The sequence below is a fragment of the Pyrgilauda ruficollis genome, unplaced genomic scaffold (assembly GCF_017590135.1).
Source record: "Pyrgilauda ruficollis isolate IOZ18807 unplaced genomic scaffold, ASM1759013v1 scaffold21, whole genome shotgun sequence".
NCBI classification, from domain to species: domain Eukaryota; kingdom Metazoa; phylum Chordata; class Aves; order Passeriformes; family Passeridae; genus Pyrgilauda; species Pyrgilauda ruficollis.
Genome location: NW_024520318.1, coordinates 2,457,436 through 2,484,900, shown reverse-complemented (window position 1 = coordinate 2,484,900; position 27,465 = coordinate 2,457,436). Strand labels below are relative to the sequence as shown.

At 40.9% G+C, this 27,465-nt stretch overlaps 1 protein-coding gene across 1 annotated transcript in view; it reads left to right on the top strand.

Annotated features, from left to right (window-relative positions):
• The first annotated feature begins 4,544 nt into the window (after positions 1–4,544).
• The window catches only part of SI (sucrase-isomaltase), a 37,091-nt gene continuing 14,170 nt past the window's right edge, over positions 4,545–27,465 (top strand). Inside the window, exons 1-25 of the mRNA XM_041467993.1 lie at positions 4,545–4,665; positions 5,914–5,987; positions 10,145–10,265; positions 10,343–10,452; positions 11,075–11,226; positions 12,637–12,808; positions 14,109–14,208; positions 14,817–14,929; positions 15,525–15,650; positions 16,143–16,274; positions 16,441–16,557; positions 17,160–17,273; positions 17,492–17,576; positions 18,177–18,294; positions 18,668–18,839; positions 19,407–19,523; positions 20,003–20,157; positions 20,430–20,514; positions 21,244–21,300; positions 21,655–21,779; positions 22,141–22,229; positions 23,440–23,489; positions 24,763–24,933; positions 25,406–25,555; positions 26,867–27,079. Of these exons, the coding sequence (XP_041323927.1) occupies positions 4,545–4,665; positions 5,914–5,987; positions 10,145–10,265; positions 10,343–10,452; positions 11,075–11,226; positions 12,637–12,808; positions 14,109–14,208; positions 14,817–14,929; positions 15,525–15,650; positions 16,143–16,274; positions 16,441–16,557; positions 17,160–17,273; positions 17,492–17,576; positions 18,177–18,294; positions 18,668–18,839; positions 19,407–19,523; positions 20,003–20,157; positions 20,430–20,514; positions 21,244–21,300; positions 21,655–21,779; positions 22,141–22,229; positions 23,440–23,489; positions 24,763–24,933; positions 25,406–25,555; positions 26,867–27,079 (3,039 nt within the window). The remainder of the gene's footprint in view (positions 4,666–5,913; positions 5,988–10,144; positions 10,266–10,342; positions 10,453–11,074; positions 11,227–12,636; positions 12,809–14,108; positions 14,209–14,816; positions 14,930–15,524; positions 15,651–16,142; positions 16,275–16,440; positions 16,558–17,159; positions 17,274–17,491; positions 17,577–18,176; positions 18,295–18,667; positions 18,840–19,406; positions 19,524–20,002; positions 20,158–20,429; positions 20,515–21,243; positions 21,301–21,654; positions 21,780–22,140; positions 22,230–23,439; positions 23,490–24,762; positions 24,934–25,405; positions 25,556–26,866; positions 27,080–27,465) is intronic.

Below are 27,465 nucleotides of genomic sequence, written 5' to 3'. Positions count from 1 at the left end.
GATCACTGGTCTCTAATTACCACTGGCCTCTAATTTCACCTAATAAAAATTCATAAATACCACTGGCATTAAATTTTAATGTTCATCACCTCTGCCATACTTTGTTGGATCAAAAGTAGTATTGGAATGAGAATAAAGATCCATTGTTTAGACATAAAGAAACATATTTATCTAGAAAAATCATTTCTACAGAATGTCTATTTGCATTTCTTTGAGAAGAGCTGCACATACTTCGAAAATGAACTTCAAATATGTTCTGCTTTTCCACAGCAATGAAATGACTCAGTTGATATTATTTCTCCGTCTGTTTGGTAAACAAAATCAAAATATTTTGGTTGTCAATTACTATAAAATGAAAACTGCTTTTGTCTGAGTCGGAGCTCACAGCATCTGATCTTGAATTGTGATGTGCTTTGGGAAAATGACACAACATGGGATGAATCCAAATTCGTTCTCTCCAGAGTCTCTTTGGGGGAAAATCTGTTTTCAGTGCCTTGGTGAGGCTTCGCAGCTCCTTGCCTTGCTCAGCTGAATGTCTGGAGGAGACTCCAAGCCTCTAAAAACAGCTCAGCCTTTATTTTTGCTTGGATGTGGCCAGAGCTAGCCTGGAGAGCTCCCAGTTTGGAGAAGTGGGATGGCAGGGTGGGTTCAGCCATGCAAAGGGGGAATGTGGGGATTACAGGAGTGTGTTCCTGCTGGATCTGTGCCAGACATCCTTCCATGGTAACAATTATGGTCCTGGCTGGACTGGAAATGTGCCAACAGACTCTTACAGAAATTAAGGGCTGTAGCTCTAACTTATATTTAATATTTGACACCAAAACAGTGAAAAAGCAACTCTTATTAAACTGTAGACCAAGCATAAGCCATTTCTATTTCCCTTATTAAACTGTAGACAAAGCATGAGCTATTTCTATTTCCTAGCATGGTCCTGTAGCTGAAACTCCAATTTTTAGCCCTGCTGACTGAAGGAATGTCAGGGAGCTCACTCTGCCCAGCTAACGAGCTTTGCAAGTTGTGTGTGATTTAATTAAAAATGGACCTGTTCAAAGCAGAGATAAATGTCTCTTTTTAAATTACTGCATTTTTAATGGTACCTCATTTCCTAGATTGCTTTCCTGTGCCATTCTCTCCAGCCCAGCCTGTACCCCTGGGTTTCCAACAATTCTTCTTCTTCCCAGCTTTTGGTCAGAAAGGAATCAGCTCTGAATTCCTGGAAACCAAAGCAGGATCCAGCAGAGACCACGCTGCTCCAGCTCCTCACTTAATGGAGTTCTCATTGTCTTTATGGCCTCTCAGTGTCCCTGGCTGAGGAGCCTTCCCCATTCCTGCCCCTTGGAACTTTATCTCACACCTTGCCCTGATCTCCCCCGTGGAGTAACAAAGCTCCCTCGGCTGGGAAGCTGCTGGGAAACCCTCCCTGGAGAGCTGGGTGTTTCTGGCCGTGAGCTCTGGAGCGGCAGGGAAGCGTTCCCCGGGTGATGGATAACAGAGCTCGGTGGCACTGCCACTTCAGGGAAGCACTTAGGCAAATGGTTTTATTGATGGCAGGGAGATTGTTAAATGGAACCCCTGGAATATGCTGTGCTAGGCCCAGGGCTTTCCTGGAACAGTCAAATGAAATAAATAAACTTTAAAAAACAAATATCCATCAAACAAACCCCTCAGGCTTCCCCAGCCGTTGTCATCCTCATAATCCACACCGAACCATTTTGGTTTTTTCATAGACACTCATAAAGGAACATATCTAGCAATTTGTAGCAATATTTCCAGCTTTTTCTTGGACTTAGGGGTTGTTCCCATGGAAAGGAGGGGTGAGGTTTGTTTGGAAACTTTGTCTGTTCACCTGAGTCTGAAAGGAAAGGAAAGGAAAGGAAAGGAAAGGAAAGGAAAGGAAAGGAAAGGAAAGGAAAGGAAAGGAAAGGAAAGGAAAGGAAAGGAAAGGAAAGGAAAGGAAAGGAAAGGAAAGGAAAGGAAAGGAAAGGAAAGGAAAGGAAAGGAAAGGAAAGGAAAGGAGAGGAAAGGGGAAAGGAAAAAGGGAAAGGAAAAAGGGAAAGGAAAAAGGGAAAGGAAAAGGCCCAGTGCTCAGTGTGTGCTGTTGGTTTTCCTTCCTTTAAGTGCTGACTGAGGAAAAGGGCCCCATTCCCTCTGTGATTCATCAGGAAATATTCCAAATTTCTCATTCCTGGGGCTCCACAGGCAGAGTGAGGGATGGAGGAATTGGATGAGGGATGGAGGAATTGGAGTAAAAAAAAAACAGTACAAAAAATACAAGTGGTACTTCTCAGCCATTTCTTTGTTACTGAAAAATCACTTGTAAATACTTTAATAATATGAATTGAAAGCTTTCCTGTGGAAAATGCAGGTTTAATCTTAGAATCCCACCTATCATTTGCAAGAAAAAGACAACAACCAGTTAAGTGTGAAGCATTCATATTAAGGTTATGATTGAAGCCTCTTTGCTATAAAAGTATAACACTTCTGTGTTAATCTTTCATCTTTTTCATCTGCTTTTGACATTTATTAGTGCTATCCCCTGAAATCTGTTTATATTGATTTAAGATTAATCTTTTATAGTTAATTCCAATAAAAATTTTAATGGTCATAAATTTGATTCTCCCCTGCAACATGTTCAACAGCTCTTTCCCTCATTTGAGAATGTTTAATGACTTCTTGTGGTGATTAAACAGAAATAATACATGAGGAACATGAGGGCTCCATGAAGGTTAAAGTAACAAAGATATGGAAAAAGAACAGATTAAATAAAAACCCAGTCATGCAACTGGATGAGCTGATTGGCACTTCATGGCTGCTTTTCACTCCTTTGCAGAACCTGATGCTTCATATTGAAGTCCAAAGAGTGTTTAGTCCAAAGAGTGTCTGTAATCTGCCTGTAATTCTGCTGTGCCTGCCATTGGCCCAGGGCTTTGCAAACACAGCTGAGAACTGATAACAGCAGCTCATAAAGCCCCAGGCTTGATGCTGAACTTCACAGTCAGGAGCAGCAAATGAAGGAAACACAGAAACGTTAAGGTAAGGCTTTCATTTTGTTTAAATATAGATTTTGTTTAAATATATATTATTATATTATTATATTTTATGTTGTTTAAATATCTATTATATTGCATATTATTTATTCCAATGTTCTGGAGAGCTTTGCCTCGCTGGTGAATGCTCATCACACAACAGAACTTAGATTTATAAATTATAAGGATTTATTTCCAGTGTTTTAGGGTTTGAAGGGAGACCAGGAGAAGAAAGAACTGAAATTCAATGAGATAGGAGGCTTTAATGATAAGAACTTGAATAAAATCCTGCTTTTCAGAAAAATGAACATTAGAGTTTTTAAGTTTTAGGATGATACCATCTGGGGCAACCCAGCAAAAGGGGATTTTAGGTTTTGATGGAGGGAGGGTAATGGGTTAAAAATGGCAACAGGTGCACACAATGATTTAAACTGTTATTTCACACAAAAAAAATAGTTCATTTTAAAGTATTTTTCACTTCTGTGGGTCAATAATAAAACATATGAAAGTGTTTTGATGTGCCAGTGCAATACACACGTGCTCCCACACTTCCTTAACTAAGAAGAACCAATTTCTCTGTATTTAACTCTGTTTTATGAGGTTAAATGCCCTTAACCACAAGTTAAATGCAGTGGTAGCTGCCAGTGTGTATTGATCTGGCTGCTGAGTTTAGTTTTAATTAGTTTTAATTAGTTTTAATCAGTTTGATTGCTGGTGCACAGTTCAGTGTTGATGGCTCTGGGTTGTTCTCTGAGCCAGCACAGCCCCCTTGGCACAGCACACCTTTCTCACCAAAAATACAAAAAAGGAATTTGGGAAAACCTCGTGTTTTCCACAGCTTTTTAAGGCACTGACTCCGTTGAGTTATTTCCCATATTTCAGTTGTGATTCCAGCAGCAACCACTGTGCCATGAGCTTGTACACAGTCTGCTCTGCCACTGTACAAAAAAGCAATTTATCTCTGTCTTGCCTTCTCCACGTGTCCTGGACACACCCTCAGAGTTTATTCCAGCTTTTCTCAAGTATATTTTTTAACAAATCAAATTCCTCCTTTTTAAATGAATAACCTTGTGTTTGCTCTAAAGGAGAGAAGAAAGTTTAGAAAAGTAAAAAAAAGAGGAAGAAGATTTTATTTGTTTTCTGTTTCAGGAATTTTAGTGACCTGTTGGAAACTTCATGGTTAATTTCAGGAGCAAATTGTTCTGTGTTAAGTGATATAATACATTATAGCAAAATACATTTGGTACCAAAATACATTTGTCAGTGTAATAATACGTAAATATTTGGGACCAAAATACATTTGTCAGTGTAATAATTTCATAATCTGCACTGGGTGAATTATCCTGAAATAATTTGCACTTAGCCTTTAAGGAGAGTTTTATTTAAGCCTCAGGATTAGGTGATGTGGCTTAAAACCAGAACAATTCATTAAATTAGCAACGTTTACAAACTGGAAATGTAATTTACAGCTGTTCCTTGTGTTTCACTTTGGCTGATGGAGTTTATCTGGTTTTCTAGATGGGCAGGAAGTTCAGTGGGCTGGAGCTCACCCTGATTGCCCTCTTCACCCTGGTCACTGTCATCGCCTGTGTCCTCATTGGGCTGCTGGCCACGGGGCAACCCGGAGTCAAATCTCCAGGTGAGAGCTTCCCAGGGCTGTGCAGGAGCAGGAACCCGAGTGGCATGTGGCTCAGGGCTCCTGCTCTTATCAGCATCCAAATGCTCTTATCGCTACCCGAGGGTGAATCATGGGCAGTGCTTCCTGCGGGTGATACTATTGAAGTTATGAATGCAATAAATGCTGTGAGTCGGGGTTTATTGGCGTGAAAAACCTTTTATCTCTCCCTCCACTGACTGGACTTTCTTTGGGAACATAGAGCTCAGATAATTTCAATTTTTGGAGTATTAAAAAAAAAGATAACTACGGAAAAAATCTGCCCGATCCCTAGGTGCAGCCACATTGTGTGGAGCATTATTATGATCCTAAAATCCCCCAGTGTTTCTTGCTGATGCACTGATAAATCAGAAAACTCTTGTGTTCCAGGAATGTGATGCAGAGCACCTGCTTCACTTCCAGTCCCATTTTGTGTAATTCTGTTCACACACAGGGACTGGAGCAAAAAGCTTGGGGGTGAAAATGGCAGAAAAATAAAAATTATTGCTTATACAATAAGGCAAACACCTGGGTGTTTTAGTAGAACTGCCCATCCAGACTAATATCCGCATATTTTTTTTCCTATTTCTGTCATGAGTAGGAGTTTTCTTGAGAAAAAAGCACAAATGAAGCTGATGCAAAGAGGCAAATCTGGGGGTGTGTGTCCATCTCATCCCAAGGCACATCCCTGCACTTCACAGCCCTTGTTCCAGACACAAACAGTTCCCAAACACATAAAGTAACCTTCAGTGCTCCCTTTAATCAGCTAAAGCTGCCCACCTTAAATTCACCTGAAATCTAAAGGAGCATTTTAATGGTGGTGCTTTTCCCTGATGCTCCAATTCCAGCTCCTGTGGAAAACTCTGGCTCGAGGGAAGGAGAACAATGAAAACGCAGTTTAAGAAGAGAAAACTTCTTCCAATTTTTAGTTTTGCACATATTTTCAATGAAGCAGAACACATTGACAAGAGTCACTGAAAAGTGGACTAATGAAATAAAATTATCAAAATTACCTATATGCTCAAAAATTCACAGTGATGTTTTCATATCTGAAGTAATTGTGTGCCATTTTCCAAAGGTAAAAATGAATCACAGAAACAATGGTTGATAGTGATTTGGATCTCTGTTGTTGTTAGGGAAGCAGGCAGCAGGAATGCTGAGTTCAGAGGGAATCAAGTTATTCCTGCAGTTTAGAGATCCTTGTATTAACCCATTGTTTTATTTCCCTGACAGACTTTTACCCACAATGTCAGAATACACCAGTAGCAGAGAGAATTGACTGCATCCCAGATCAACTAGCAACACAGGTCTGGTAACATTCTGGAAAACACTAGAAAAAGAGATTTCATCCCATAAAACCTCCTGCTTGTTTATAAAAATGTCATTTGTCTCTACCAGAGCAGGTGTTCCCTTAACCTGTTTAAATGTGTGATTTTCCCAGTGTTTGCAGGGGAGCTCCACTCCTCACAGCCATTTCAGCCCCACTGACAGGAGGTCGGATTTCTCTGGTTTGGGGAGAGGTGGAAAAAATATTGGTCAGACATCAAGCAGTTAAAAGAGTCACCCTTGGTTTTTAACAGCTTTTTCTGACCGGTTTCATTTGGTGTGATGGTCAAAAAGTGGCATTTATAATAATTCAGAAGTGCTGGCCTTTGCTGAGATGTGCCACTTTACAATGTTCAAGGTGTGGTCAGAGTTTCCTTTCAGACCCACTTTGGATCCCAGTCTGGTTGGGATGTCTGAGAGAGCAGAGCATGGAAAAGATCTTTTGGCTTAAGAATCTTGGAGTTAAAATTCCCAGTGAAAAGCATCATCTCAGGCTGGGTGAGGCTTGGAGCAGCCTGGGATGGTGGAAGGTTCCCTGCCCATGGAAGGAATAGGAATGAGAGGAGATTTGAGGTCTCTTCCAACCTAAACCCTTCCATAATTTTATTATGCCCTTTATTTTTCAGTGCTTTCACATTGAGAACCTTTCTGTAATAGTTACTCTTGAAAGCCTATTATTAGTATAATTATTATTTTTCATCCTTATTATGGATTTTCTTGTTTTCTAGTGGATGTCTGGTATCTATCTTTGATCTGGGGAGGGGCAGCTTAGGAGAAAAAAAAAAATAAACCCAGTGTGATGTGTGTTACTTCTGTCATTCACAGAGGTATAAAAATTGTTACCCAGCTGTCTGAACCTCAGAGGAAATTCCCACCTAATTCCAGAGCTGGCTGTTGTTAAAGCCTCTCCTGCCATGGGTTTTGTTATGATTTGTAGCTCAATAAAGTCCTGCAGGGGATGGGTTAGGAAAGGTTCAAATCACAGCCTGTTCCTCGCCTCTCCAGGTTCCTTCCCTGCCCCAGGAACAGGCAGGGCACTGCAGGAGAAGCCATGCAGATCATTTAAATCTGTAATTACTGCCTCTGAACCAGTCACCCCACGTGCAGGGCTGCGCTCCTCAAGCAGGGAGGGAGCAGTGCTGCTCTGGTTGCTGCTGCAAGACTGGTGCTAGGAGAGAATTAAAAACAATCAAATCATGGCTCCCAGCAGAAAAGTAGATGCAGATTGCAATGCTGCGGGTGCCTGATCTGGAATTAGAGGTAAAATAAATTATTTCTGAATATTAGTGAAGAGCAGGCAGCAGATTTGACAGGCTTAGAGATAAATATCACCTTTACTCCATGGGGAAAGCCAGAATCCCATCCCAGTGATTCCATTCACCCCTGTGCTCATTTTGCCCTGGAAGTGATTTGGTTGTGTCAGGCTGCACTAATGCAGGAATCTGTAAAACTGCAGGTCCTGCATCGCTCCTCCACAGTGGTTTGTGTTTGTGGTTTTCAGAATAAACAGCAGCTGGGAAAAATGGTTTGGCTAAGCTGATCTACAAGCGTTAGGGTCTGCCTTGAGCTCCTTGTCCTGGAAGGAGCCAGAAAATGAGTAGGATTGCAGAAATGAGAAGTAAATAGAAGAAAGAAAATGAAACGGAAAGAAGGCAGAAAGAAGAGGAAGGCGGAAAGAAAAGACAAATGAGGGAAGGAAGAAAGGAAGAAAAGATAAATGAGGGAAGAAAGGAAGGCGGAAGAGGAAGAAAGGAAGAAATGCATAAAAGAGAAAGAAAGAAAATAAATAGATTTTTTTATTTGATCATGTGGTTGGTGAAGATAGAGATGCTGGATGAAGGAAGATATTTAGGATCTATTCACTGCTGTGGAAAATTGCCTGGAGGTCTGATCAGACAAGCAGAACACAGCAGTAAAACAAGAATTCCACTGAGCAGAGCTCGTGCAGGCCAGGCTGACACCTCTGAAAGCTCAGGGAAGGGGGAATTGTTGCTTTGGGCTTGGTTTCTGTGCTTTTCTTCCCAAAACGCCCTGCTGCTGGAGGCCTGTGTGGATGCACAGAGCGACACATCTTAGTTCAGCACGTGGCCAGGCTCTTTTTGGAGCCCCTGTGCTCAGTTCATGCTGCACCCCAGTGTGCACAGCTTCCTCTTAGCCAGGGTTATTCCTAATTAAACTTTGGGTGCTGGTATCTATTGTGCTGCTTTTACAGCCCCCAGCCTGGGATCACATCTTTATTTATGGCAGATGATTGCTTTTACAACAGGCTCCCCAATGTCTCTGGTGAACTCTGCTCCTTCCCCTGTGCCAAGCACAGCCAACCCTCAGCTCCTGTGTTTACTTCCTTGTGCAGAAAGCTCAATATGCCACAAAAATGGAAATCTGCCAGGATAAGATCCAGCTGGAAAAATATCACTGGACTGTGAAGGAACTGCTGAAAATAGTTGAGGAGTATTCAGGAGAAATAGCTGGGGAAAAGAAAAAGATGATTGGGAAGCTGGGGATGTGGATGCTTGAGCTGCCAGGTTCTAGGAAAACCAGTTTATTCTGCTTTTTATGGGATGGTCACTGGTCTGGGAAGGGAGGAGAGGATGGAAGTAGTAAATCTGTTCTTACATTTAGGATATTCCCCTATATATGAGGGAAATGAAGTAAGGAGATAAAGCTGAGATCTCTGCACTCCTGGAGGACTCGGTGCTTCCTCTCCTTTCCCCTGCAATGGTTTATAAATGGGAAATGGGGAGTTCTCAGGTGGCATCTGGGGAGGTGGGAAGTGAGCCTGGGTTTTTCACAGCCTTACAAAGTGCTGTGTGTACCAAAGTGGGGAAATGAGTTCCTGCAGCTCTCCTCCAGCCCTTATTTTTGGCCTGGAACCCGATGGAAATGGCAGCAAATGTTTTCTGATGGGATGAATCTAAGAGAGAGATGAAAAACATTTACCTGTTTGGTGAATCTGGGGTTTATTTTGGGTGGTTTTGAGTGATTTCTGTGCTCTGTAAAACCACTATCAAAAAAATTCCCTGAGACTTCCCAAGCCAGTGGCTTTGTGAGCTCCCTCAGTGCTTCCTTCAGCATCTGCCTGATTGCTGGGCTGGAGCTGCCTTATCTTTTATCTGCCCAGAGCCTCTCAAAATAATTTGACCTGCACTGAACAGTTTGGGCTCTCCAACCCCAAAACAAGGACAGCAACAATGAAGGTTTGGGGTCATGTCCACTTATTTCGAGCTGCAGAATATTTTGAATAATTATTACAAGTACCAAAAGCATTTGAGCATGATCAGATGGAGGCAGAAAGAGCTTCTGGTAGTGGAGAGGTGAAAGTGAGCTTTGGAGGGTTCCACTTTTGGAATTGGGTATCTGAGATCACTGATGGAATCACCCTTTGCCCTCAGTGAGAGTTGTTCTGCCACTGTCCTTTGCCCTAAGTAATGAATGGGGGTTTAAGGAGAGAAAATGTGTGGAAACTTTTGTGATTCATTGTCCCAGTCTTATCTCCAAACATAAACCTCACACACAGAGCACGTGAACAGGTTAATTTCTAACAGCAAAGGAAAGGAATTTCAGATTTCTAGTGAATGTGTGTGTAAAGCATGGTGCCACTACACTGAGACAGAGGCTTGAAAAAATAGGGTTTTTTTAAAAAAAATATATCTTTTTCTTAATTTGAGGTTATGCAGAAGCAGTCTGAGTATGTCTAATACTGGAAAATTATATTAAAATGTAGATATTATACACAATGTTCAATTATACCTATATAGATGTTTATTAGATGTTAATCCCGTGATAAATTTCACCCCCTCTCCAGTGCGTGGCTTTTGGTGGCTCTGCTGTATCTGTCACAGCTCAAATGTTCCAATAACTCTTTTAAAATATTTATTTTACCTGTGGATCTTGTGGTCTTAAGAAAGAATACATCTCCAATAAGCAAGTTTACTCTGATTCCATAAAAAAACCCTCTTTAGTGCTTCCTGTGCCACCACTGAGTTCACTCCATGGGCTTTTTCAAAGGAGGCCCTGACCCAAGTGCAGAAACAATTAAGGTTCCTGGTGTTTGGGGTGAAATGTGCACTTTAAGTGGTTTGGTGTGGGTTTGTTTGTGTAACCCCAGCTGATTTGTGCCCCTCCTGTCCTTGCTCAGAGCACCTGCTCCCTCCGTGGCTGCTGCTGGAGCCCCCAGAGCGACGCCAACGTTCCCTGGTGCTTCTTCTCCCACAAGCATGGCTACCAAGTGCGGGGCTCCCAGAGATCCACCAGGGCAGGTGAGCTCCGGGCTGGGCCCCCAGCTCCCCCCCCGTGCTGTCCTGTCCCACACAACACGCCGTGCTTGTCTCCCAAGGGTTTGAGGCCACGCTGGACAGGCTGCCATCCCCTTCCCTCTTCGGGAATGACATCCAGACCGTGCTGCTCACGGCGGAGTATCAGACGAACAACCGCTTCCGATTCAAGGTCAGGCTTTGTCCTCCTCTGCTCCAAGGGCTGCTGTGCAGGGAGTGCAGGACTGACGCCTCTGGAGCACTCTCACGATTCCCACTGAAGTTCTTTCGTTGTTCTCTCTGCTGTTGCAATGCCACAGGCACTTGGCACAGTGGGAATTCTGCATGAAAAGTCACTGAGACTTCTAGAAAGCTCAGCTTTTCTATTATCTACCATTTGTCCTCATCACAGGAAGATTTGGGGGGGATAAATGTATTTACTTATTTCTTGTTTGTGGCCCAATCGCATCACTCAATCATTTTGACAGACAATATTAGCTTTTCCAATGGTTTGTGTTTTCCATGGAGAGCTCAAGAGTCTGTGCCATGGATGTGGGGTACCAGTGGCTTGTGGGATTGTGAACCTTCTGTGGGAGACTTTGTCCTGTGGTGGGTTCCTGAGAGTCAGATATTCTGAAGAAAATGGCTGAAAATGAGTAATTAAACTTGAAAGTGAATAACAATAAAAGCAGAGGAGAAGACTGGGATAAGGGTGGAAATACCCTGAGTCAGAACTGTGGGTAGTGCTGCAAAATATCTGTATTGAGGATTAATTTTGTAAAGGCCCAACGCTTGTGTTGTGTCAATATGTGCAGATCACTGACCCTAACACTCGAAGGTTTGAGGTCCCCCATGAGCACGTGAAGCCCTTCGAGGGATCCATGGCCTCCAACCCCAACTATAAAGTGGAGCTGAAGCAGAACCCCTTCGGCCTCGTGGTGACCAGAGCCAGCAATGGCAAAGTGCTGTAAGTCCTGGTGGGCCTTCCTCGGTGGCACAGATGTCACTGGGGCTCCCTGAGAGCTGGTGGTGCCACACCAGATGTCACCTGTGAGGTGTTCTCTTGGGCATAGGCTCTACTTCTCTCTTCTTGACTGGTGGATGTCCCTCAAGGACTCTTGGCATGACTTTGGGAACAAAGTCTGAGGTGGAAAGCTCGTCTGAAGGGTTTCAGGTGTGGCTCTCTGATCACGTTCCCCCAGTGCTGGGGAAATCTCAATATGGGGAATTTTTATTACTTGAGGGACTCTGCCAGCACCTCAAGCCATGTGGGAAAATTCCTGATTGCCTTTTATCTTCTTTACCTTTTCACCTTTTTTTTTTTACCTTCCTTTACCTTTTATCTTCTTTATTACACTTGTGCTGAGGCCCTGAATCACCAAAAACAGGCTGCCCTTTGTATCATCACCAAAATCAGGCTGGCCTTTGTATCACCACCAAAATCAGGCTGCCCTTTACACCTGTGATGTCCAAGGACAGCTGGTCGTGTAAGGCCATGTCTAAAATAGTTAATGAACTTGAACATTGGATTGTCTCATCCCATTTATGTTCTAAAAAAGAAATAAATGAAACCAAACCCACCAACCCACAGGTGTCCAAGTGCCCTCAGAGCAGTGAAGGTGCTCATTAAATCAGCCAGGAATGATTACCTGGCACAGGGCTGGGCCACTTGGATTAGCAAGGCTTCGAGTTTCATTAATTGAGGGTTGCTTTTTGCTCTTATTAGTATGGTTTTCTTGCTTGGAATCCTCTGTAATGATTGATTTGCAATTATAGAGGGCACAGAAGATGGACTTGGCAGTCAGCAGTGCCTGACTGATTAAACAGGTACAGGGAAGGGGATGAGACACCTGAGGGACCACACTGAAACAATTCTCTGGAATACTGTCTCTGGAAAATTTTCCTTAGGCCTTTGTTATTTTCATTAAAGTATTTGCATTTGGGTCTCTAGAGGAAAAATGATACTGGTGTTGGACTCTGAGTTTGAGGATCTCAAAGAAAGCTGTTGCTACCATGGGATAAGGGCAGAGATAAATCCTTGATAAATTTCTTTGCACAAGGTTTGCACTGATTTTCCCAGCTCTTAAACAGCCCAACAAAAGGGAGGCCTTTTTATAGAAGGACAATATGTCATGACAGTTTATTACCAAAATCCTGATTATTCTGGTAACGTCTGTGATCTTACACCATCTTTTGTTCCACTTGAGACCCCAAAAGAGAGTTCTGATTCCAACAGCATCTGGAAGAAAACCTGAAAGATCTGGGTGGAGACCTGACTCTGCCACCCAGCTCAGCTGAATGAGCAGAAACAGTCCTTGCCACAACTCTCGGTAAAACTCTTCCCTTTTTCCTCATTTATTTTGCCCTTTTCCACCAGGTTTGACACCACCATTGGGCCCCTGCAGTACGCTGAGCAGTTCCTGCAGCTCTCCATCAAACTGCCCAGCAGCAACATCTACGGCGTGGGCGAGCACGTGCACAAGCAGTACAGGCACGATGTCAACTGGAAAACCTGGCCTCTCTTCAGCAGGGACACTGGCCCCTCTGCAGTGAGTCTGGGGTGGTTTCCCCTCAATCTTCGCAGTTCTGTCACCCAAACCTCCCAAATTCAATTCGTGAATCCACTGAGTTTCCCCTGATTTTTCAGGCACTGCATGTTGTTGCTAAAAGCTCCGTGGTACTGATGGGTTTTCCCTGATTTTTGTGTTGGTGTGCAGTGGAAAAACAGTGGATAAACCTTAATAGATGAGTCTCCAGCTTCTACTGATAATCAGAATAAGTAACATACGAATAAATAACACTAGGCTTTGCTGAGGGCAGGGTTCAGTTCGGATGGTCCAGGCTGCTTCAGCAACATCCTTGGAACTCAAATTATGGAAAAATTCTTCTTAGCAGCTGTTTTCTTTCCAAGATAAAATATGTCTGTCAGCTGTTATTTGTTGCTAGAGTTTTCTGGCTGTCCCTTTATGAAGCAAAAGACACCCATTTTGATAATTGTGAGATTATTTTCACCATTACCTCAGCTTCATAAAGCAACTCCCTGCTTCGAGAGAGAACTTTTGTTCTCCTGCAAGAGGAGATAAATGACTGAAACCTGAGGATGAGATGTCTGCATGTAGTTAATTAATAATCTGGAATTTGTACCCATTGCCTTGAGATTCCTCCTCACTCTTTGCTCTGGATTGAAGATAGTTCTTAACTGAACGGCTCCACTGAGTGTAGACTCATTAAGCTAAAATAACACTGAGCAGCACCAAGTTAGGCTGATTTCAAATTGCTCAGGTTCTGTTTCTTGTTCATTTGAACTGAATTTGCTTTTTCAGGAGAAAAAGCGCAACTATTGCAACAATTGTTAGCATCTCTCAGGGGTTACGTTGCTAATAATAACAGCAGAAATAAAAAAATAATTAGAAATGAAATGAAAAAGCAGCAAGGCACTCTCCTATTTCCATAGATTAGGCATCAAAATTATTGCCTTGTAGGATGAATAGAACTATAGATTAGATGTAAAACCTAATCTGTGGTGAAAGGGGATGGAAGAACCTCTCAAGTTCTTGATGAGCACATTTATTCCCCAGAAACAGAGCTGCAATATCTGCCAGCTTTCCTGCAGATCCATCAGATCTGTTCTCTATTTATTGGGTAAATTCTTGTTTTAATGGAAAATGAAGGAGAATAACACCAGGAAAAACAGAACATATAAAACAGGGAAGTGTCAGGATTCAAATTTCTGCTGTTTGCTCCATTTTGAGACGTTTTGAGTTCTACCTGTGACATATTTTGAAATATTCCCGAGCAGATCCTGTTATTATATGTTAATCAGCTTGCCTGTTCCCTTTATTATTTTAGGCAATGGATAACTTGTATGGAACCCATACTTTCTTCCTGTGTTTGGAAGACAACACTGGAGCCTCCTTTGGTGTTTTCCTGATGAACAGCAATGCCATGGGTAAGAAACCTTTCTCTGGGGCTCTGAGAAAGTTGAATTTCTTTTGAAATTATTGCAATAAAACTGAGCTGGTATAAGTGTCCCTTCTTAAAAACTCCCCCAGTATCTGAAAGCAGTCATTACCTTGTGTCTAATAACATTTCAAACACAAGCAGTGAGTAGGTCCCAGTTAACTGGAGGGATTTGATGGAATTCTGAGGGTCAGGAACTCATCCAAAGGCTGTACAGATCTGCTCTGGAATAAGAGACTAAATTTGGAGGGAACAACACTTGGAAGTAAATGTCCTTTAATCCCTTCAGATATTTATATTTATGTTTACTGAGCTCTGCACATCTTTGGGCTGGAAAGTTGTACTGAAAATTCAGAGATAAAAGGTTGAACCATAGGATTTTTTCTGATGCTCTTCTCTGTAGGATGCAAAGGAATGGAAATAGGGACACATCAAGATTTGACTGATTTCCCCTGCTTTGCAAGTTCAATTACTGATTTAGAGTTCTTTAGGCATTTTGTGGTTTTTACTTCAGTAAATTTTCTAACCATCAATTAGAAAAGTTACTTTAGAATTTCCTGTGCTTCAGAGCTGTTTTTGTGCCCTCTTGTCTGGCAGAGTTTGTGGTGCAGCCTGCTCCAGCAGTGACCTACAGAACCATTGGAGGCATCCTGGATTTCTACATCTTCCTGGGGAACACTCCAGAGCAAGTAGTCCAGGAGTACCTGCAGGTACCTTCACCTACAGGGATTATGCATTGGACAGATTTTTTCAGAGTGCTTGGAATTTATTTTATCATATTCTTTTTCTCTGGGCGCTGGAGAGGAGACCATTTTCCAGGCCCAGGAGCTCCAAAATTCATAAATCTGTAATTTGCACCGTGGCCATTGGAGCTGGAGGTGGTCTCTAGAATAATTTGTTTCCTTGCTCTTGTCATGAGGAAAATATGGCAATATTATGGGATAGAGAGTGTGTTTACAGGATATCTGGATCTTATGATCACAAGATATCACTGAGTGTCTTTTGCACTTCTCAAGACCTTCCTCAGTTCCAGTGACACCTTAATGGGCATTGTCCCAAAATACAAGTATTTATTTAAATAAATAAATCATAAGGAAAAAATATTGTATTTAGGAGTGGGCTGCCATTTAGTGTGTGCTATTGGAGTAGATTTGAGAAATGTGGTGATGCCTTTTCAGGACTGCCTAAAACCAGAGGGCAGCCAGAGTGCAGGGAATAAAAAGCAGTTCTGTTGGATGCAGGGAAAGGGGATGAGGTGACACAGGGTGTCCAGCAGCACGTGGGGTTTTTGTTTTCCCCTCACAGTTTGTGGGACTGCCAGCACTGCCTGCCTACTGGAACCTGGGATTCCAGCTCTGCCGCTATGGATACGCCTCCCTGGATGAGGTGAAGGAGGTGGTGGAGAGGAACAGAGCTGTTGGACTGCCCCACGTGAGTACAGGGCTGGGGAGCACTCCAAGATCCCACAACTGGCTCATTTTCCATGAGCTTGGGTTAGGAAATGTGTGGTGTCAAAGGTTTTTGTGGATTTTGGCGTTAGACCCATTATCAGAACACTGGATGAGGGGTGGACCATTGAATTGTCTCATCCCATCAAGGAATGTCCCATCTAACTGCAGTTAGATTTATTCAAACACTTCCTTGTAATAATTTTTCTTTTATTCTTTCCAACTCTGTCCATTTTTCTTCTCTTGAAACATTTTTTTTATTGTCCTATGGACAGTTATGGAACCATATATTACTCTTAATTGACAGTCAAAGGCAAAGTGCAATTAACTTTTAAAATTAGTCTTTAGGGGCCATGAACCTGATGTCTTCAATAGAATAAAATACCCTAATATTCAGCTGATATTTAGGAAGAAAAATAATAAAAATCATTACCTATCGCTTCTCATGGAAAAGCTGAACTCCCTTCTCTTTCAGGATATCCAAGTCATTGATATTGATTACATGGAGAACAGGAAAGATTTTACTTATGACAAAGTGAAATTCAAAGACCTCCCTAAATTTGCAGCTTATTTGCATGAGCATGGACAAAAATACATCATCATATTGGTAAGCACTTAATTACTCCATTTTTTCCCTTGTGAACACTTTCATTACAGTTATTCATTATTGTTATTCTTTACTTATTCTATGCAATTACTTCATTTACAGCCAGTAATAATGGATGGAATATCCTGATTTTTTTCTTTTCTTTGTTGTTTTCTAATTTCTTTAGGATCCTGCTATTAGCACCCAAAAAATGGCTGATGGAAGTCCCTATGGAAGCTACGTCAGGGGAACAGACAGAAATGTCTGGGTTAATGAGTCAGATGGAACAACACTGGTTGGGGAGGTAATTGTGGTTTTACACATTTGAATTTGATCTGTTGTCACTGTTGTTATTTAATTTAGCTCAGGGGGCTTATCTGTCAGTGAGAGCAAAGTTTGTAAGGTCTCTTGTAGGCTATGATAATTCTCAGCCTTTCTTAGCTTTTTTTCAATTGCTTACATTAAAAAGGTATTTTTCATTGATTCTACATAAAAATTTTTTTTAAACTTTAATTTTTTAAAGAAAAAATAGAACTAAAATAGCAATTAAAATTACACTTGCTCACATTAACCTTATTTTTTTTACATTAACACTAACATTTTTTTACATTAAAGGGTAGTTTGAAGGCTCAAGGGACATTTCATCAGCCAGCTCCTATTTATTTCCAGTAGCAACTGAGGAGCCAGAACTCACATTATCCTTTTAATTTATAAACTTAACTTCCATTGAGAACTTTCTCAGCTGTGTATTGTTGACTCACAAGAAAAGCAATTGAAAAATTCAAAGTTAAGAAATTCATACTCTTTGTGTTCTTCAACCCCATCCAGCCTGAGCAGGTCTGTGATCCTGACAGTTTTTTAACCTCATTCAAAGTTTCATTAATTACTTTCCTTTGGATATTCCAGGTGTGGCCAGGAGAAACTGTGTTCCCAGACTACACCAGCCTCGAGGCCACGAACTGGTGGGCGAACGAGTGCAAACTGTTCTATGACATGGTGCCCTATGATGGAATATGGATTGTGAGTAACTCAGGATTTTTACTTTTATTTTTAAAATATGGGTGATAGCAGATGAATTGAATTTTTATTGGATTGAAAGGTATTTTTGCAATCAGAAAGGAGATGTTGAAGAATAGCTACTAATGATTCCTTAAAGGATGACAGAATAGATTGGAAGAATTTTTTTAGGGAAATGTACTTAAGGCAACTTTATTACATCCTGCATCTTTCCTTTCCAGGACATGAATGAAGTGTGCAACTTTGTTCAAGGCTCAAAAAAAGGTTGTGCAGACAATGAGTTAAACTACCCTCCTTACACTCCCAGTAAGTCCAGCTACTTTAATCAGAATAATAAAATATCAAATAAAATGTTAATTGCCTTCAAGGATAAAACATTACTTTAGTGTAGTTCTTATGGGTGGGGTTTGGACGTTCCTATTGACAGAAAATATTTCTGTGTTTGTATTGTATACTTCAGGTGTAGTTTATAGAACTGCCTCTGTTATCTCATCAAATAAATACTGGATATTGTCATTGCCTTAATTGTGTCTGATAGTGCAATGATCCTCTTGCACTGTCAGTAGTTTTTCAGATATTTGCAGAACTAAAATGGAGTTCATAGTTTGTAGTAATAGTAGATTTAAGTAACCTTTGCCAGTGTGCTGTCAGATGGTGATTCAGGAATTCAGAGCACAGTTCTCGGTTCCCTGGATGGGTGCAAAGCTCAGGAGTGGAAATATCACAGAACAAACATGAACCAAACCAACAGCCAAGAGCAGCATTTTGGTTTTGGAGTAATCAAACTGCCTGAGTGAAAGAATAAAGAGCAAAAACAGGCTTGAATATAATAAATGTGCATTAAAGATTGGAAATCTTAATAATAAAATGTACCTTACCTGTGCTGTCTGTATTCCTTCCTTCAAGGGATCCTCGACAGAGTCATGTACTCCAAGACACTTTGCCTGGATGCAGTGCAGAGCTGGGGCAAGCAATATGATGTCCACAATCTTTATGGATATTCCATGACCCTATCCACTAGGAAGTAAGGAATGCATCCTAAAATCCTGCAGAAAGGTTTCAGAACAGTCCATGACTTGTATTTTCCAAAGCACCATGAGATCTGACTGCTAAAGGAATGAGATTCCTGGAAAATGCTGTGTTGTGTTTGAGCCAATTTAGCCAAGGCAAAAAACACATCCTGGAGTTGGTAGGAAAAGCCACAAACTGGCTGCCAAAGCTGTGTAAAGAGATTATTTCAAATTAGTATCTTGAGCTTTGCTAAAACACACCTGCAAAGGCGTCCCCATCCTTGGGGTGAATAATGAGTACAAATAAGTGTAAGTCTGCTTTGTTCAGAATTGTCAGTGTCCGAGTTGTCTTTTCCTCTGTGTAATTCCAGCCTCTTTCCTTTCCAGAGCCATTGAGGCGTTGTTCCCAGGAAAGAGAAGCTTCCTCATCTCGAGGTCCACTTTTGCAGGATCAGGAAAGCACGGGGGACACTGGCTGGGGGACAATGCAGCCACGTGGGACCAGCTGAAATGGGCAATCCCTGGAATGCTGGAGTTCAACCTCTTTGGAATTCCTTATGTAGGACATCAGTTCATGCAATCCTTTCAAAACAGATTATCTAACCAGGCACTCTTGAAATAACCACTTACACTGGCACCTCAAAATTAACCCTTTTTAGGAATCTCCTTTGAACATTTATTTTCAATTATCAATTTTTGATTTAGGCTGTTTGGTTTTTGTGGCTGTGGTGACATAAAAGTGGGTAACAAACTTATCTTATATATCCCAATCTACCTCTTATTTTAGTAATTTTTAAACACCAGTGGGGATGTGAAACAATTCCTGGTTTTCTTATAATTTCAAATTAGAGACATCCACATAGAAGGGAAATGGCCAGAATCCTTTTTATGATTTAAATTTGAATGGCTTTGAAGCTTTTTTTCCCATTCTGTGCCTATGATTACCAAACAAGAAGGTAAAATTTGGAAGAAGCAGAGTGATGGGCAGTGTTAGTGAGGGGTCAGTTTAATTTGTTGGTCAGTGTAGCTGGATTTGGGAGAGGAAAGTTACAAATATGTTGTACCTTTTGAGGTGCACTATACATCCAACATATTCTGATGCTTTAAATTTATTTTTTTTTTAAAGGTTGGAGCAGATATTTGTGGTTTCAGTGAAGACACCACAGAAGAACTTTGCAGACGATGGATGCAAGTGGGAGCATTTTACCCATTTTCCAGGAACCACAACGGTGAACATGTCATAGTAAGTTGAGCTTTCTGTTCAAAGCTGCTTTGTGTTACACAACCACATTTCCTTTAATATCACTTCTAATCCTCACTCTCACTGAGCAGCTTGCAAACAGAACCTTAAGCTGTGTTTATGAAATTATAGATGGGAGAGGCTGGGTTCCATAAGGATTAATTGAGAATATTGGCAACAGCTTTATGAATTTTGGTTGCTCCTATCACCAAGAAACACCGAGGTCTGTGTGAACCACCAGGCCAAGCCCTGGGAGCTCCTTGGCATCAACCTGAGAGCCAGGATGAATCCTGGAATGCCCCTGATGGACAAGGAGGGATGGGCAGTGCAAACAGCCCAAGAGGGACAGGACACCGGGTCACAGCACCAGAAAGGAGAACCCAGTGCAGAGCTGCCCCACAGAACCCCAGCCCCCTGAAACAGCTTTTCACACCTTTGGCAAAGTGTTTCTGGCAATAATAACAGCGGATTTTTGTTTCCAGCATCAAGATCCAGCTGTGTTTGGAGCCAACTCCTTGCTGGTGAACAGCTCCAAGCATTACCTGAACATTCGCTACACTTTGCTGCCCTACCTGTACACGCTGCTCTACAAAGCTCACACCCAAGGGGACACGGTCACGAGGCCACTGCTCCACGAGTGAGTCTGGGAATTTATAAACAACAGGGAAATCTGAGACATTTCATACCGCTAGGGGACTTTCTAAACCTCTATCCTCTGAAAATGCACATTGGGATATCCGTAGGTGCCTTCCGAGCTGGTGAAACCCCATTTTGGCCTAATCAGGGGGTGATTTTTATATGGCATCCTTTAGCCATGGTTGTGGAGAATCAGTACCCCGAAACCTTGGGGTTGCTGCTGATATAAATCACAAAAAAACGATTTCTGCTCTTTCCTTCACATTTATTCAGGTTCTACTCTGATGAAATAACGTGGGACATCGACAGGCAGTTCCTGTGGGGCCCTGGGCTGCTGATTTCCCCTGTTCTTGAGCCGGTAGGTTTGGCTGGTTTGGGACCTGTCTGAGTCACCAGCCTCTCTCCTTCATTTACTGCTTCCAGTGAGAGAGCCCACAGCACATTTTTACCCCTGCTGAAACAGAAAATCTTGCAGTTAAATCCTACTCCTGTTTGCCAGTCTTCTATGGAGTCAAGGATATCTGGTCTGATATTCTGCTTTACCTCATCTTCACATCATCTCTGAGTTTCCTTTGGAGTCAGCTTTCAGCTTCTCTTGCTGCAATTCAGCTTCTCTGTGGTACCACAAGAAAACAAAAAGGTTGTGGCTTATTCTGTGGCAGAATCTTGTAAATAATGATTTCTCCTGCCAGCAACACATTTGCCATGGACGAACATAAAACATTTGTTAAGGACAGAAAGGGAAGGCAAGAATCTGGAAGGTGCCAGCCCCAAAATAAATGGGAATAAAGAAGATAGAGAGATACCCGTGGATAGGATCTGGTTCACTGGGTTTGAAGCATTCTGGCTTTGGGTGGCTTTCAATGAGCTGCCACTTTGCAGAGCAGCAATTCAGTCACACCCCAGCAGCTCTGCAGGAATCTGCTTGGATTGCCCTTCCCCCTGTCTGGACTCCATCCTAAACACCAGGAAACAGCAGAGTGTAGGAATATAAATTATTTTCTCACACTGAACTTCAGCTTTATTGGAAAATTGAGTTTATCTGATGAAGTTGAAATCTGAAGGTTGTTTCTTTATTCACTTTTAGGGTGTGGAGTCCACTCGTGTGTACTTTCCTGATGCAGAGTGGTACGAGTATGACACGGTAAGGAAATGCAGGGATATTATGGGATATTACACCATTTTCTAAATGGGAATGTGATGAAATAGGATTGTCAGCCCTGCTTTGGAGACAGAGACCTGAAGGAAAGACTTTGGGGTTACTTGGGAGACAAGGGATGAAGGGTGGAGGGATAAGCACAAGAACTGGTGGCTCAAGAAAGGGCTCAGATTATGACATTAAATCAGAGTGATAAGCAATTATTTTATTTTACCTGCCCATTAGCCCATAGATATTTTTTTTATAAGGAACAATTTGATGAAACTCAGGACTTAAGAAAACACTCCCAGCAGTGGGTAATACAGAATTCCTGTTCTCTTTTCAATCTCTGTCCATAAGGGTGAACCAATGCAACTGAAGAAAGTATGGCAAAACATACCAACCCCTGGAGACAAAATGGGGTTGCACCTGAGAGGAGGATACATTTTCCCTACTCAGAAACCAGAGATCACCACAGTGGCAAGGTAGGATCCCAAATGGAAGACTTTAAACTTTTTTTTTTCCTCTCATAACAGGGCTGAGGACTTCTAGGCTACAAATAATAGCAGCCCACTGTATTTAGGATTTTCACCTTGAAATGTGAATAGCTGTGAGCCAAACCTCACTTCCACACCTTTAGTGATGAATTATTTGCATAGAAATTTGTAAACTCACCGGGTATTTTAATCAATTTGCATGAAAATGAAAGGAAACCAAGGATTGAACTTATTAAGGCAATTCTCCAAGGTTTGTTACCCTGTTGGGTGTTTCACTCTTGCATGAACATGCAGGATGCACCAAGAATGTTCAGATGTTTGTTACACACATAAATCTCTCTTCTCACAGCCGCAAGAATCCAATGGGACTCATAATTGCCTTGGATATCAACAATGAAGCTTCTGGGGATTTGTTCTGGGATGATGGAGAATCCACAGGTGAGCAGCCACCAGCAGTGAAATAAATATGGTAAACAACGATCTAATGTGCTCAGATTTCAATGTTCCTGCTGAAAAGAAGGCATTGTAACACACTGCTGCTACTTGCTCATAAATCAAATGGCTTTCATCACTTCGAAGCAGAAAACTGTGACTATTATTAATGTAAGAATGAAGTCACGACTTAATTCGACACAAGTAAAGAAAAAAGACACAAGGCTCTACTCTAAGGTCAAACGTCTGGTTTTCAGGAGAAATCTTTAGATTGTCAGGAGGTGACAGGATGGGATTTTCCCATGGGATTTAGGAAAACCACTGCCCATCCAGGGAGGTGTCTGAACACCAATATTGGAAAACCTCACACTTTCCACTTGCACAACTCCTTTTTCTTGTGGACTACACCAATCGTATCTCCCAGGAAAACTCCCAAGCTTCTGCTTTTTGGAATTTAGTGGAAGCTGGGGCTGCTTTTAAGACATAGAGCAGTGATTCAGCTGATTATTGCTGCCATAAATCCAGCAGGCCTTGGGTGGCTGCTGTGCATGGGGGTGACAGCTCCATGTGCTCCTCTGGCCTAAAATAACAAAGCCATTACTGCCCTCACTGCTGCTGCCAAACAGAGCAATAAAACATTCCATCATTTTATGGCCTGCCCAAAACTTACAGGTTGCAGTTTTACAGGGAACCATTTGCAATTTGCTTGTGATGGCAGGATTTGTCTTTTCATATGGGGCATTAAAAAAAAAAAAAAAAGCCAGATTGACCATGCTTTGTATTTCTTTTTCCTGGTTATTTCCTCTCTTATGGTTTCATAGCATTTATAATTATTATTGTCATCATCATCACCATTATTTTTGTATGAAGAATCCTTATTTAGGTTATGTTAAAAGGATTAGCTTTGATTAAAACTTCTATATTTAAGAAAAGCTAAGAAGAAATAAAAGTAGAATTTAAAAATCACTACATTTTAGAAGAGCTGCTTTCAATGAATTTTTGTGGAAAAAAAAATAGATCTCCTGGGAGACTGGCCAAAGGAAAAAGGGACTTTTCAGTTCCTCAAAAAAAAACATTAGTAAATATTTGAGTTGCTTAGTGCAGCTTTTAATGCAGACCTGATAATTAAGTTTATTGGTCTCTAGCAGTGGCACAGCCTTACTTTAATTTTACTGTTTTCTGCACTCCATCTGTAACTTCTTTCTTTACCTTTTAGATACAATTGACAAGAAAGCCTACATTTACTATGAGTTTAAAGTTTCCAACGTAAGTATTTGATTTTAATTTCTGGTTTTTATCCAGTATCTTTTGAGAGTGTTCTTTTCTTTCTTTATTCTCCTGTAAGATTTGCTGGAAAACAAAACATGTACCAATGCCAAGAGGTATCATGTTCAAAATACTCCCATTTAACTGGGATGAAATCTGTTGTCTTTTTTCCTCCTATTTAATAGAAATATCTAAATAACTCCTATTTCCTTCCACATAATAAACTCAGTGGCAATATTCACTGAACAAGAGAACTCTAAAGCACAAGAGGCATTTAAAGCAGAGTCAAAAAGGAGAAGCATGGAGTGTTTGTGATTCTCAAAATGGTGGCACTGTAAAAATATATATATTTTATACTGTGAAAATACAGCTGAATGTCTCCAAAGAGTGAGGGAGACCCACACCTTGCCTGAACCCTCGGAAACTACATCAGTTTTAAGTTTTATTGTGTTATTTTAAGCTGAAAGTGCCTTTGCAGGGTTCATTGCCATCAGGGTGGCGTCCTGATAGTGTTTCTATCTAACATTGACAGCAACTATCACAAAACAAGGATTGCCAATAGCATGGTAACATGTTATTTGTACAACAATAATAATAACAACATTAATATCGGGTAAAGGTATGCATTCCTTTGCCATGATGAAAGAGCATAAACTGAGTGAGAGACGCAGAGGAGCATGAGTTGTGCGCATGAATTAGCAATTTTTGAAATCATAATTAATCAAAGAGTCATTTGTAGGTGAGGCACCCTGGCTGCTGTTGGAGTTTGAAACGCCAGCAGCCAAGACACGACTTGGCAGTGACGACATCTGAGTTAAAAATTACCCTCAGCGTTCCCATGGAGGGCAGTAAGGAAGTTCCACACACGTGTGGCAGCCACGGTGCACTTCCTCTGCTTGGACTCCTAATCTAAAAATAACTCATGGAACAGAATAGGAAGTGGCATTTTTATACCAAGAGAAGTGAGAACCTTTGGATGTTGGAACCCAGCGAGTCTGGAGTTTATCTGCCCTGCCACAGGCCCACCCCAGCCTTTCTTTACTTCCCAAGCAAGGAAAAAAAGCTGAAACACAACTCTGAGGATTATTTTATACATGGTAGAAAAGCTTTATTGTGATAGTAACAAGCAGAGCAATAATTGATATGTGTGGAAAAAGATATTGGTTTATTTATGCTACAATGTGAAAATCTTCATAGAAAAAGAAAAGTTAAATCAGGAGGACTTTTGGCAGATTTTTTAAAAGAAGAATATGACCTCTGTATTATTTTTCAGAATGCTCTGCAAATGACTGCTACACACAGCAATTATGCTGATCCAAACAACCTGAAATTTGAGGAAATCAAGATACTGGGATTGTCCAAGGAAATAGCATCAGTTTCTGTGTCTCAGAACAATGTTGTGCAAGCTTATACTGCTGATATCACCTACGATCCTGCAACAAAGGTAAAGCAATAACAGGGAAATGGAAAGTAAACATATTTAAAATTGCATCAACTTCATTTTATATATTGCAAAGGACAGTAACTAGTGCCAATGTTACTTCAATGAAATACAATGCGAATTTTATTACAGAATAAAAGTACAATTGCATTCAACTCCGCTGCATAAAAGTGCATCTAAGTTATGCTCACGGTGCAGCAGACAGCTTATTTCATGTATTTATTCCTGTTTGCTTCCAAGGAACGTGTGGGATTAACTCCATATTTTTAGTGTCTTAATTCTTCAGATTTTATCTGTAAAAATATCCATTGTGTGTGTCTGTAAAAGTGAGACTGTATCAAATCTTACAGGATGGGGTTTTGTGAATTTTAAATTTTTAAGTATATTATTCTTAAGGACCAGCACCTCTTCTGACTGAAGAATAGCTGGATGGGATGTGACATTTAATAACTGTTTATTGTTTCGTATTTATAAGGTTGCTGTTATAAAAGGACTTCAGCTTGAACTGGGAAAATCTTACACAATCAAATGGACTCTAAATATGAATATCAATGAAAGATTTGATTGTCATCCCAGCCCTAATGCAACAAAAGAAAAATGTCAACAACTTGGCTGTTCCTGGGAAGTAAGTCATTATTCCTCCAAACTAATTATACACACAAAAAAAATCCAGACTAAAAGGATTTTCTTTGTGGTTGTTACAGAATAAAAGTGGTCTGAGAAATTTGTCAGGTTTAAATAAAATGGGCCTCAGCTGGACTGTACTGATGGATTTTATTTACCTCAGTAGCTGACAACCATTTAAATTCTACCACATTGTATCAGGACTTGAGGAAAAATTAGGTATTTCTTGAAAGATGAACAGAAATAACAATAGAGTTATGAAAAAGCAGAAGAGCATCTTCAGCTGTCCCTTCTGCCACCATGGCCTGCGAGGCTCAGCCCCTTTGTGTCACCTTTGTGTCACTCAGGGACATTTTAAGTCAAATTAATTCCTCTGGATCTCAGTTTGAGAGGAAATCCTTGAATTCCACAAAAATTTTGAATCATTTGTAAGCTTGTTTATATCTGCATCAAGGAGCTGCTTCCAAACCTTCATTTCCAACATGAAGTTCTTTAACACATGGTTTTATGTATCATTATTAATTATTAATAAACATGTGGGAGCAACATGGCCTGGCAGGTTGAACTTCAGAAGGTACCTCCAGCTAAATTATTCTCTATTCTTCTAAATCTAAAATGCCTATTTTGGGCCTTTCCTGTAGGAATGAAATCCAAAATTCAGTGCTGGCTGCTCCTGCACCAGCACCTGCTGAGGCAGTTGATGAGCTGCTCTGGTTTTGTTGTACTACTGAAAGGACTTTTTATAATTTTGGACATTTGGAAATGTCAGGAGATCTCAGATGAATAGGATGTAATTTTCACTGGATATATTAAGGATAATTTGTGTGAATAAAGCCGGTGGAAAGATCTGCTCTGATGCTGCCTGAGTATGAAATGGTTTTTGGGCACCTCCCCTTGGAGGCGGCCAGAGAGAAATGGGATTAAAAGGGACGAAGTTTAGGAGTTCCCACAAGCCAAGATTAAACCATGTTGAGGGATTGATCTGAAGATCACAGAGATGGGGAAATTAAATCCTTCTTAATTGCATGAGGATTCAGTTTCCTGACTGAAATATTTGCACAGCCTTCACTGGATGGCTTTATTACACCTGAGTCAGCACAGAGATTATTCTCTACTATTTCTTTATATTCCATGTCTTTATTATTTTATTTTTAAATTATTTCTTTATATTCCATTAATTAAAGGATTCCTTTAATTTTCCCCCCCAAATTCTACATTTGACACAGATCTGATAAAAACAGGATTCCATGCTAATAGCTAATAAAAAATCCAGCTGATTTGCTAACCTGAAACTCCTTTCTGTTTGCACCAGGAGACATCAAATCCAGATATTCCTTCCTGCTACTACAGCTCCAGCAATCCTTACCTTGTAGACAAGGTTGATTATTCCTCCACTGGAATTGTAGCCACCCTCACCTTGGATGACTCCAGGGTCAGGGCCAGGGCTAACGATGCTTACACTACCCCAATCAGCACCCTGCGCCTGGAGGTGAAATACCATCACAACAACATGCTGCAGTTTAAGGTAATGCCATCCCAGAATTCCTCAAATGTTTTATTTATGGAAATTCAAAGGGCTTTTTATGGCCAAATTTATATTTCACAGACAGAAGCAGCCTTGTGTAAATATGTCTCTCCTTCTAAGCAATTATTATTGCTTTTAGCTTGCATCTTTTTTTTTTTTTTTGTTCTAGAATCCTAGCACTCAATTTTAAAAAGAAATTACATGAATCAAAGGTATAATGCCAGTGTATGTGTGTAATGTCAACCAGGAACTTTGAAAGTGTTTTGTTAATATGCAGGTAAATTTACCTGTAAGTGCTCTCATGACTCTACAGTTTATTTTTACATCCACCATTGCACTTCTGTTTTAAAATTGTCCATGCACTGTTGTTTAACTGTAATTTATTG